This window comes from Macaca nemestrina, chromosome 17 (genome assembly GCF_043159975.1).
Source record: "Macaca nemestrina isolate mMacNem1 chromosome 17, mMacNem.hap1, whole genome shotgun sequence".
NCBI lineage: Eukaryota > Metazoa > Chordata > Mammalia > Primates > Cercopithecidae > Macaca > Macaca nemestrina.
The window spans coordinates 8,950,511-8,962,525 of record NC_092141.1 but is presented as its reverse complement, the minus strand read 5'-3'; the positions used below and the strand labels follow the sequence as shown (position 1 = coordinate 8,962,525).

Here is a 12,015-nt window from a genome sequence, read left to right as displayed (position 1 = left end):
TCCCAAAGGCTGAATATCCAAGTACCATTACATTGGAGATTAGGGTTTGATATGGCTTGTCTGTGTTCCCATTCTAATCTCAACTTGAATTGTATCTCACAGAATTTCCACTTGTCATGGGAGGGACCCACGGGGAGGTAACTGAGTCGTGGGGGCCGGTCTTTCTGTGCTATTCTCCTGATAGTGAATAAGTCTCAGGAGATCTGAAGGGTTTATCAGGGGTTTCCGCTTTTGCTTCCCTTTCATTTTCTCTTGCCGCCACCATGTAAGAAGTGCCTTTCACCTCCCGCCATGGTTCTGAAACCTCCCCAGGCATGTGGACCTGTAGGTCCAATTTAAACCTCTTTCTCTTCCCAGTCTTGGGTATGTCTTTATCAGCAGCGTGAAAACGGACTAACATAGGGTTTCAACATATGAATTTTGGGGGCAGGTATTCAGTTCACAGCAGTGAGGATATGAAGACTCTCTATACTTTGGGTTGGAATTTAAACTTGTAAATTAGACTTGTAAAGTCTTCAGAGGCTCAGATATGACATGTGAGCCTTGTGACTTCTGAGGATCAAGGCTGCGTTCTGGCAGCTCTCTCACCATTGGCAAAATGACAGAAAAGTATCATTTCCATTGGATATCCTGCTACATACTGAATTTTCACATTGAACATTTAATTTCCCATTTAAATAAACCCATCTGGAGTTTGATTTGTATATGTCTTTCTGTTTTCCAAATAATGAGCTAGTTGTCCAGTGCCATTTGTGGCATAATCTCTACTTTCCCCACGGGGATATGCCATGATAGCATATAATGCATTCCTATAGAAACTTGGGTTTATTCTGAACTTTCTATTCTCTTTATTGTATCAAGGATCATAAATTGGGGCCTTGTAGCCTATTCCAGGTCTCCAGATGTGTGTTTGGTCTTGTTTTGGTTTTGGACTGAAGTATCTTTGAAAATTGTGCGTTTTCATGCCTTTAGGCAGCTCACAAAGTCAGGCCTGTCTTAGAGCAAGGTACTTGCCCAAGCCCTTAGAACACTTGAGGTTTTTTGCCTGGAGTGACACTAGCAGCATGCTGTTTTAACACTTTCACCTTAGAAAACATTTTGGCGTCTAATAGTGGACATTCCCTCTCATTTTTCTTTTGGGATGGTTCCTTAAGTACTCAATTCTCCAGATGAACTTTTACACTGTTTTGTCAACATCTGTGGGGGAAAACTCTCTGAGATTTTGATTGCAATCGCATAAAATTCCTAAATTCATTTGGATGGAATGTACAGCTTTACCACATTGAACCATCATTTAGACATTTTGTAAGTCGCTATTCAGTTCTTTCATATTCTCAGTTAAAATTTTTAGTGTTTCTCCTTTTAATGGAGACGTGGTCTCACTGTCACCCAGGCTTGAGTGCAGTGGCGCTAACTTGGCTCACTGCAGCCTTTGCCTCCCAGGGTCAAATGTTCCTCCCACTTCAGCTTCCCGAGTAGCTGGGACTACAGGCAGGCGCCACCACACCCAGCTAGTTTTTATATTTTTGGTGGAGACAGGGTTTCGCCAAGTTGCCCGGGCTGTTCTTGCACTCCTGCGCTCAAGCAATCCTTCTGCCTTGGCCTCCCAAAGTGCTGGAATTACGGCTGTGAGCCAATGTTAGGGGGCTTGTCGACCAGCACACAGGGGGCTTGGAGGCTGCTTCAGAAGTTCCCGCTAAGCCAAGGATACAAAGCCTGGTGACGGCGCTCCCATGTGAGGCCCAGGTCTTCTGTACCTCGCTCAAAAAATCTTTCCTGCTCATTTCATTTGAGACTGATTTTGCTGTCTTTGGGATCTCTATTGCGCGGCGTCACCCAGAGAGTTCCATATCTGAATGGACTCCAATGATGAAGTTAAATCAGCCCTCACCTCAGTCCTTTGGAATTAGAATCTATGGGGCTGGGTCCTGACATCTGTATCTTAATGTTCCCAGTTGAGATCCTTAGACTGAAAGACTGGTATTTGCAAAGCACTTCTTTTCCTCCAAACTCAGCCTCCGAACTAGCTGGGACTACAGGTGTGTGCCACCACACCAGGCTAATTTTAAATTTTTTTGGAGAGACGGAGTCTCACAACGTTACCCAGGCTCGTCTCCAACTCCTGGGTTCCAGTGATTCTCCCGCCTTGGCCTCCCAAAGTGTAGGGATGACAGGCATGAGCCTGTTACTGTTACAACAGTAATGCCCTTCTGTTTCACTCTAACGATATTTTTGGTGCATACCTACAGTCATTGTTGTATTAACCTGCATCACTGAAGGAAAAGAGAAGGGGAGAAGTGATAGTTTTGCTTTTCCCTGAACATATCAGATGAAACCTGGGCTGTTTAGCCCATTTTTGGACAATATATTGACATAATTTAAGATGGCTGTCTTATTGTAGCCTGTCTAGAGAAGGTGCCTAGAAGACAGAGGAATATGCAAAACTGGCTTTAAGAGTGATTAATCAGAACTCTACATGATACAGAAGATAAATTTTAATGGCAACAGAATATTGATCTTCTAATATTTGAAAGCCCATTAAATAGGAGAGAAAGATGATTTTCTGTTTTGTTGTAAAAGGATCCAACCAGCTCTGGTGGTTCAAAGCATCATGAATGCGAAGGTCTAGTCAACATAAGCAGAGCTTCCTGACTATTGGACTTCCACAGGGACAGGATCTGCGTCCTCATTCAGTTGTGCCTTTCCCATCAGCAAGAGACTCCTAGGAGCCCATTAGGAAGCTGTGCCAGAATTCACAGGTTTTTTGGATGGTATCTGAGATAGTATCCAGCTCTTATATTTTTACTTTTTCTTTAAAAATTATTTTTGAGACTGAGTCTCACTCTGTCTTCCAGGCTGGTGTGCAGTGGTGCAATTATAGCTCACTGTGGCCTCAAACACCTGGGCTGAAGCAATCCTCCTGCCTTAGCCTCCTAAGTACTGGGACCACAGGTGTGTGCCACAATTCCTGATTACTTTGTTTATATTTTGTAGAGATGAGGTCTTGCTATGTCACCCAGACTAGTCTTGAACTCCTAACCTCAAGTGACGCTCCTGCCTTGACCTCCCAAAGGAGTGAGATTATGAGCAGGAGCCCCTGGGCCTGGCTGAGATTTTTCCCCTTTAGTCTTTCTAGACACAGGATATTTTATTCATAAAATATATAAATAGTAGGAAATTTTAGGGTCAAGTGAAATAGATATGTTGTAATAGTTGATCTATAGACCAGAGTTCCTTAGCTGAACTGGAGGGGCAGGCTTTAGGTGATCCATGGATGCTCTGAACTTGTGGACACCATTGAAAATCTGTGCGAACCCATGGACAGTTTCCTATGATTTTCATTCCTCAAAATGTCTCTTGGACTCAAAGATCCTTGAGAGCAAATGATGCGTGTTCCCCAATATAGGATCCAGGATAGTGAATATCAGTAAACATTCAGCCAAAAAGCTTTGCCACATTGAGTGCTTCGACATAACGTCTTCATTCGACAAGTCAACGTGCCCGGAATCTCCTACATATGCTAATCTCACTCTTGGAAGCTCTCATCATTCTGCTTACCCTAAATTTCCTTCCACCTTCCTCCCTCTCCCACCAGACTGGACTCTGAAATGGGAAGGAACGGCGGGGAGGAGAGCCCAACACTTCTCAAGTTTAGAGTGGAGAAGACACAGACTCTGCTGGGAAAGGGAAAAGAGGAATACGGAGACCCTGAGGATGCTTTTGGACAATGCTCAGAGGTTGGGACATTGCCAGGAGATACCGTTCACCCCGGGTCTCCAAGAAAAGAGATCAGTCTGGCAGTTACATGTGTTTTTCTTCAAACTGGTTGCCAGGTTGGAATGACCGATGACATCAGAGATTCCGACCTTCCTGATTGGAAGGACCGGACTCTGGGTGCTTGGGAGCTCAGGTGGACAACAGCAACTTCTCAGAGCTGTTCTTCACTCCTAACTTCTCCCGAGCCTCTAAAAGAGAAATGCGCTCTTCTGGGTCCTAACGGAGTCTGGAAGAAGGCTCTGGACAGAACAGGGACTAGGTTCTGTGGACAGAAACAAAGCGTTTGGGAGAGACTATGGCCAGTGGTCAAGCGCACCCTCCATTTGAGGAGGAGAGCCCCCAGCCTAGCACATCGGTGCAGTCCCCCCAGGTGGTGGCGGATGATGAAGTGCCAGGACCATCAGGTGAGGTGACTGGAGGGAGAAGTGATTGGAGACGATTGACTGAGGAGAGGGAAGGGGGCCAGTTACTGGAAATCCAGAGCACCTGAGTAGGGTGTGTGGGAAAGAAAGGAGGGACTCAGAAAGCCAGGGATCAGGGAAGGAGGGTGCAGGGAATGGGGCTAAGCATGGCCATGTGGAAAGAAAGCCTGGGGAGCAATGAAGGGGGTCAGGAGATTCACTCAAAAGATGAGAGAGGAAGGTCGAGGTGGGCGGATCACGAGGTCAGAAGATCGAGACCATCCTGGTTAACACAGTGAAACCCTGTCTCTACCAAAAGTACAAAAATGAGCCGGGCATGGTGGCGCATGCCTATAGTCCCAGCTACCCAGGAGGCTGAGGCAGAAGAATCATTTGAACCCAGGAGGCGGAGGTTGCAGTGAACCGAGACTGCCCCACTGCACTCCAGCCTGGGCAACAAGAGGGAGACTCCGTCTCCCCACCCACCCCCCAAAAAAGAGAGAGAGAGAGGAGACAGAAGAGCTCAAGGGAAGGTTTCTGTTTTCTCCTGTTGAAAGTTCTTATCTGTGATGAGAAAATGTTTTGAGGACAGAGCTGGAAGAACGGGGAGGTGAGGGAGAGGCAGATGGGGATCAGCGAAGGAGAAAGGTGGAAACATGGCTTGGAGAAGCCGACAGTCTGCGAGGCTGGGGAGGATGGAAGAGTAGTATGAGGTTTTTGGGTCGGGGTCTAAGGTGATCAATGGCAGAAACACGACACTATGGCCTGGTTTCTTCACTCAGTCCCTTGGGTAGATCCCAGCCCCCAGCCTCAATCTCTTGGCATGAAAAAGAAGAGGGAATGGTCAGACGAATCCGAGGAGGAGCCGGAGGAGGAGCTGGAGTTGGAGCGCACCCCTGAGCCCAAGGACACCTGGGTGGTGGAGATGCTGTGTGGGCTCAAGATGAAGCTGATGCGCAAGCGAGCATCCTCCGTGCTCCCTGAGCACCACGAGGCCTTCAACAGGCTGCTTGGTAGGAGGATACCCCAAAGAGCACCTCCAACCCAGTTCTTTTTTAAAAGCAGAAACTTTCAATAATTACTATTTCCCAATAAGAAGAATATGCCCTCCTAGGGGGTGAGCGATCCATGTGGGAGGAGGATGCTTAGGAGATAGAGGATTAGGCTGGTATTAATAAAGGTCTGTGCTTGAAATAAGAAAGCCTGGTTTCTGGCCAGGTGCAGTGGTTCATGCCTGAGATCCCAGTGCTTTGGGAGGCTGAGGTGGGAGGATCTCTTCTCAGCAGTTTGAAGTTGCAATGAGCTATGACCGCACCACAGCACTCCAGCCTGGTTGACAGGGAAAGACCTTGTCATAAAATAAATAAAATAAAATAAAAGACAAAAGAAAGCTTGGTTTCAGCTGAACCCTCTGAAACTCTCTCTTGCTGACTTTTCTAAACCTAAGTGTCTCCATCCATGGAGGGGGATGACAAGGTCATGGGCACACCCAGCTGTGACTATCTCCGGAAGCCATGATGGGAATTCCATTATGACTTCTGCGGTGGTCCCTTCATGTATGATGGGAGGACATCATGGCTTATTCACAGCTCCTCATCCTGTAGACTCTGACACCAAAGGCCTCCTTCAGCCTCTCCTCAGGGCAGTCTCAGAGCAGGAGCCTCCCTCCTTGCCCAGTGAAAGTCCTTCTCTCCTCTCCCATCCACGTAACCCTTGACCACAATCCTGAGACTTCCCCCAGAGGGGCACAGTTCTCCTGTCTGCTCTGTTGCTCCCACGGCAATCCTGTTCCGCTTCTCACCCTGACACAGGCTCTCTTTTCACAGAGGATCCTGTCATTCAAAAATTCCTGGCCTGGGACAAAGATCTGAGGGTGTCAGACAAGGTAAGGTTGTTCTCCACTCAACTGTGTTCCTGTTTTAACACATGTCCTGGGGGAGGGTGCAGCATCTAAAACCACAGTTTCTCTCCTCTCTCCCTCCACCATCTCCCACCCGCTGATCCCATAGTCTTGGGCGCCCACATTTTGATTTTTATTTTTTCGGAGAGAGGGTCTCGTTCTGTTGCCCAGGTTGGAATGCAGTGGTGCCATCATAGCTCACTGCAGCCTCAACCTCCTGGGCTCAAGTGATCCTCCCGCCTCAGCCTCTCCAATAGCTGGGACTCCAGGCGTGAGTCATCACACTCCGGCTATTGTTAATCTTTTTATAGTTTGTCAGCATCCCCTCAGGGCTCTAGTGGCCTATTGCATAGAGGACGGGTGGCCCCTGCCTCTGCCCAGGGCTTGAATCCCTGGGCCACAGTCCTGAAACTCCTGACCCCTATCCTCTCATATCTTTGGGACAGTCCTTTGCTCCAGCTCACCAAGACCCTCCTGACATTAGCCGACCTAGACACACTCCCTCCAATGATCCCATTGGAGCTCATCATCATGGGAGCATCACAGACCTCCCTTCCCCTGACTTCCCGAATTTGCAGCTGACTTTGAACACCTCTCCACCCGCAAGCCTCCAGTGAGCATAGCCACCCAACACTGAGGTTCCTTCTGTGATAGGCAACTGCGCCCCAGCCCCTGTTCCCTTATCTCCACCATCTTCCTCTTCCAGGATGTGACCAACCTTTCTCTCTCTCTGTTCCCTTCTCTCCATCAGTATCTCCTGGCTATGGTCATAGCGTACTTTAGCCGTGCCGGCCTCTTCTCATGGCAATACCAACGCATTCATTTCTTCCTGGCTCTGTGAGTAGTTTGCTTCTTCCCACCCGTCAATATCCAACACCCTGGGACAGTGGAGGAAGTGGGATTCCAACCTCTCGTCTATTTTTTGACCCTAGTTCCCCTCTTTACTCTGTGTATAAAAACGTTAAGATTATACTACGGCGTACTTAGTTTGCTCTTTCTAAAAACAAACACAAATGCAGTTGACAAACAGTAGAATCAAACAAAAGGAAACATAAACTCGTCCTAAGGGGAAAGCCGTGGACACGACCCTGCCCCCCAAGCAATCAGCCATTTCTGGTTTTTCTGTCTCTCGCCTTCCCATATCAACACCAAATGCAATTTTCCATCCTCCTCCTCCAGGTTCCCATGACAGAGGCCGAAATTCAGGTCGTCCTTGCATAACACGGATCCATCATCAAATACTCCCTGATGGGGCTTCCTGCGAGTCCCACCCCAAGCCAGGGGGCTTCCTAGTGCTGCCTGAATAGCTCCCACCCCTTCACTGCCCACCTGAACAACTTCCTTAGCTGATTTGCCTATAAATGGAGGCCTGGGTCCACAGGGTGAATCCAACCCTCTCTGCAATCCTTCTACCACCAAACCTGCCCACCATCTTCATGTTTCATGGTTTGCTTTCGCCGCTCCTTCCAAATGCCCTCCACTCCATTTTGATTTTGTGTTTTCTGTCTGGGTGTCCTGCACCCATATGGATCTGAAGGGAACGACCCATTTGTTGAAGTCAGTTCAGCCCCCACAGCCTTTCCATGCCTCCTCTGATCTGCCAGCGTCTGCATGCCTGCAGCACTTCAGTTACATCCTAGGATAATGTGCCGTTTTGGATTCATTGATCTGCCCTCCTTTTCCCCAAACCCATCAGACTAGACCCCTGTTGAAGGCAGGGTCTTGTCAAAATATCAAAGTTTTTGTTTTTGTTTATACCAGACAGAGACTTGCTCTGTCCCTCAGGCTGGAGTGCAGCAGCCAGCATAGCTCACTGCAGCCTCCATCTCCCAGGCTCTAGATCCTCCCACCTCAGCCTCCCAAGTAGCTGGGACAACAGGTGCACACCACCACATCCAGCCAGTTTTTATGGTTTTTAGTAGAGATGAGGTTTTGCTATGTCACCCTGGCTGTTCTGGAACTCCTGGGTTCTCACCTCAGCCTCTCAAAGTGCTGGTACTACAGACACAAGCCACCCAATCAACCAAAATATCAAAGTATTCCTAAAACACTCAGCACAATTCTTTTCATTTTGCAACTGTTCATGTTATATTGACTCTGTGAAATGATTCATATGGCATTTGCGTATAAGATAAATCTTTCCTTCTTTCCTTCATTCATTCATGTATTCATTTATTCAACAAAACCTTACGAAGTACATGATACGTGCCAGGGTAGGAAGGATGGGAAGAGAGAGTTCACAGCAATGCTTGTTGAATTAATGCACCAAGATAAACAAAGCCCTCTATTGGCCATTTGGTAGGCAAGAAATGATTTACAGAAACAAACCAGTCAGTTCCTGTCCTTGGGGGCACTTACGATGGAGGGGGAAGACAGGTGTGTGCATACATGAGAAGGAAGGGGGGTGTGGGAGGAACATGGATGGGGACTAGGATGAGGTGATGTCATCTCTCTTGTATAAGGATGGCAGGACACATCCTTAGGATAAGAGCTGGGTTGTTTTTTAAATTCAGAGGGGGTCTTGCCATATTACCCAGACTGGTCTCTAACTCCTGGCCTCCAGTGATCCTCCTGCCTGGACTCCCAAAGTGCTGGGATTCCAGGTGAGAGCCACCACTCCCAGCCACCACTTGGATCGTCGCCTTCCTGAAGGTGTGAGAGGCGCCCTTAGCAGGTCTCTGTCCAGTGGGGCCTCCTGAGGAAGGCGGGGCTCTCTGCAGGGTGGGTGTTGGTGCTGAGCTGAGGACGGTCCCTTCCCCTCCTCTCTGGGAAGCTGCCCTCAGGCAGGGGTCCCTCCTGGTGGGGCCCCTGAGTAGCCACCTGATCTCTCTCCCCAGCTACCTGGCCAGTGACATGGAGGAGGACAACCAGGCCCCCAAACAAGACATCTTCTCCTTCCTCTATGGCAAGGACTACTCCCAGCGACCTTTGTTCCACAAGCTTCGCTACCAGCTCATCTGCTCCATGCGCTGGAGGACGTGGGTGTCCCCAGAGGAGATGGAGGAGGTAAGTGGGGCCATATGAGGAGGTGGGGGTGGGGAGGGATGGGGTGGATTGGAGGCTGGAGGAGGGCAGGGAAGGGTCTTGCTGGGGAGACCCTGGCTTCTCAAGTGGTACGTGTTTCTCCAGATCCAGGCTTATGACCCAGAGCACTGGGTGTGGGCCCGAGATCGCACCCTCATTTCCTAGAGCTCCGGGGATGTGGAGGCCTGAGGTCATCGGCCTGAGGGAAGGTACGTGTGTATCCTTCGAGGTAAAGGCAGAATAGTCTCATCTGTAAGAAAATCCGAGGAACCCAACTGCTTGATCCGGCTTCAAGCCTGGTCAATATGGCAACACCCCATCTCCACAAAAAATACAAAAATTAGCTGGGCATCCTGGTGGGCGCCTCTAGTCCCCACTACTCAGGAGGCTGAGGCGGAAGGAACACCAGAGCCCCAGGAGGTCAGGGCTGCAGTGAGCTGTGATTCTGCCACTGCACTCCAGCCGGGGCGACAGAGTGACACTGTGTCTCAAAAATGAGACTACTACCTAGGTCCAGGGAGGTTCATTATGGTTGACACACTTGAGTTACTGATTTGGGGAAAGGATTCGGTGAAGATTTGGTTGACATCTTGTGCAGCTAACCACATTTAGGACCGAGCATTAGACTTAAACATGAGAGATTAAGGTTCAGGATTAGGAATCTGGTCTGCTGGTTCGTGAGGTTGTCATGTTAGACATGTTTGTAGCATGGTTAAAAGTTTAGATCTTAAGCAACACAAAAGGCCCCAAGTGTGACGAAGTCCAAAGCCACATTCTCTGAGGGTGCTCTACTCCCTGGGTGGACCCACCCAAAGTCCTTGCTATGAAGCAGATCACTGGGGCTGGCCTTGGCTGTATTAAGTGATTTTTGGAGTCAAGCTCACCAAAGTGTGAGTGTCAGAAGCAAAAATGATGGCTCAGAATCAGGGTTTACAATGAAGGGTTAGAGATAAAATCGGATTTATACATTGCTCTGAACTCTAGCTAGGATTGATGTGGGATGAGAATAACCTTCTTGTCTGGAGATCTGCCTATTTGAAGTGTGACATCCTGTCTCTCACTTTCAGAACACTGGGCCCAGGGGAGAGGGGAATTTTCAGCAGGAAGTTTATCCCAACGCTAATGCCAGACACCAGGAGCCTCCTGTGCAGATCATCTAGAAGAACCTGGACTCTTCTAGAAGGAGCAAAATAGAATGACCAGGTTTTCCTCCTAGGAGCCGTGGAAGTACTTCTAGGAGTCGGTGGAGGGAAAGTGAGAAACCAGGGGTGTTTCTGGTTCCACCCCTTCCTGCGACACCACCTCCCTTTTCACATTGCTGAATCCCAACCTCCCCTGGGCTGGAAGCTGGAGTTTCCGTTTCCTATGGACTTTGTTGCCACAGTCCAGAGCATTTGAAGGCACAGCGCAGGCGCTCAGATTGTCACAGAATTCTTTGTTAAATATGAAATTACTGCCATAGGATTTTAAAAGATAGTTTAATAGATACTATACATTTTATTGGTTTATTTTGAAAATGTTGGCCATAGAATTATTACTATGTTGATTTGAAATAGTTTGGAATTTTTGTAGTTTTGAAAACATGCTGTTCCTATAGAGTTCTGTGATGGTCATTATATACATATAAATATAATTTAGTTTTCATTTTTAAGAGAGAATTCTTTTTATCACAAATGTTTTCTCTTTAAATTGTTTTATCTATTATTACATGTGCTCCCGAAGTGAGCGCTCTTGTTAGCTATGATACTGACCTAATATATCCATTATATTTATAGCTAGGTGGTAGTTTCCCTATGTTCTTATAAATTTTCTGTTTAGTGTTTGTTACTGGACTGTGAGAATTCAGTTGTGATTTTTAACATGCCTTACGTATATACTAACATGTCCAATATACACTAGACATTTTATTTGTTTATTTTGAAAATGATGGGCATGGCATTCTTACTACATTTATTTAACTAGTTTAGAAATACAAGTATTTTTTAAAAGACACTGTTCTTATGAAGTTGATGGGTGTTATACCTGTTATATACATAAAAATATAATTCTGTTTTCATTTTTAAGAGAGGATTCTTTTTATCCTAAATGTCTTATTTTTAAATCTTTTTATCTATTATTACATGTGCTGCTGAAGGGAGCACTGTTATTACCTAGGGTAGTTACATAATGTATCTATTATATTTATAGCTCGGTGGCATTTCCCCGAAATTCTTGTAAAAATAAATTTATATTTGATGTTGAGTGTTATTGAATTGTGATAATTCAGATGTAATTTTGTCAGCTTGTATTGAAAGGTTTGTATGTTCCTTTAAAGAGGGCATGTGTTTGAAAGGAGGACAGGAGCTGTGTGTTTGAAAGAGGACAGTGCAGTGTGCTGCCCGCGAAAATGCAATAAAGATGAAGTTTTCTCATCTTCACAATGATTGTGACCATATTGGTCTGGATTGCTTATTTGTTGTCCAGTGATATTTTTGTTTAATGGGGTTTTAGTTATTTGAACGAATTAATTAACCCTGGAAAATAATGCTGAATCTTTCTTTTTTTCTTTTTTTTTTGAGATGGAGTCTGGCTCTGTTGCCCAGGCTGGAGTGCAGTGGCGCAATCTCAGCTCACTGCAAGCTCTGCCTCCTCCGTTCACGCCATTCTCCTGCCTCAGCCTCCCAAGTAGCTGGGACTACAGGCAAAGGCCACCACGCCTGGCTAATTTTTTGTATCTTTTTTTTTCCTTTTTTTTTTTTTTTTTTTTTTGAGACAGAGTCTCGCTCTGTCACCCAGGCTGGAGTGCAGTGGCATGATCTCAGCTCACTGCAAGCTCCACTTCCCGGGTTCATGCCATTCTCCTGCCTCAGCCTCCCGAGTAGCTGGGACTACAGGCGCCCGCCACCACGCCCGGCTAATTTTTCGTATTTTTAG

The 12,015-nt window shown here is 47.0% G+C and overlaps 1 protein-coding gene across 1 annotated transcript; it reads left to right on the top strand.

Moving 5' to 3' along the window:
- Positions 1-3,902: 3,902 nt before the first annotated feature.
- On the top strand, positions 3,903-11,781 carry LOC105474139 (speedy/RINGO cell cycle regulator family member E4). Its single transcript, XM_011728587.2, has 7 exons — positions 3,903-4,181; positions 4,961-5,191; positions 6,005-6,063; positions 6,830-6,915; positions 8,916-9,084; positions 9,208-9,311; positions 10,170-11,781. The coding sequence occupies exons 1-6, from the start codon at positions 4,073-4,075 to the stop codon at positions 9,265-9,267; spliced, it is 714 nt and encodes a 237-aa protein (XP_011726889.2). The 5' UTR covers positions 3,903-4,072; the 3' UTR covers positions 9,268-9,311; positions 10,170-11,781.
- Positions 11,782-12,015: the final 234 nt, after the last annotated feature.

What these genes read in the sequence shown, in the direction of transcription:
- LOC105474139 (XM_011728587.2), top strand. Translation starts at nt 4,073, where the DNA reads ATGGCCAGTGGTCAAGCGCACCCTCCATTTGAGGAGGAGAGCCCCCAG. An exon ending in ATCTGAGGGTGTCAGACAAG is followed by an intron (nt 6,064 to 6,829) that starts GTAAGGTTGTTC and finishes TCTCTCCATCAG; the next exon opens with TATCTCCTGGCTATGGTCAT. An exon ending in ATTCATTTCTTCCTGGCTCT is followed by an intron (nt 6,916 to 8,915) that starts GTGAGTAGTTTG and finishes CTCTCTCCCCAG; the next exon opens with CTACCTGGCCAGTGACATGG.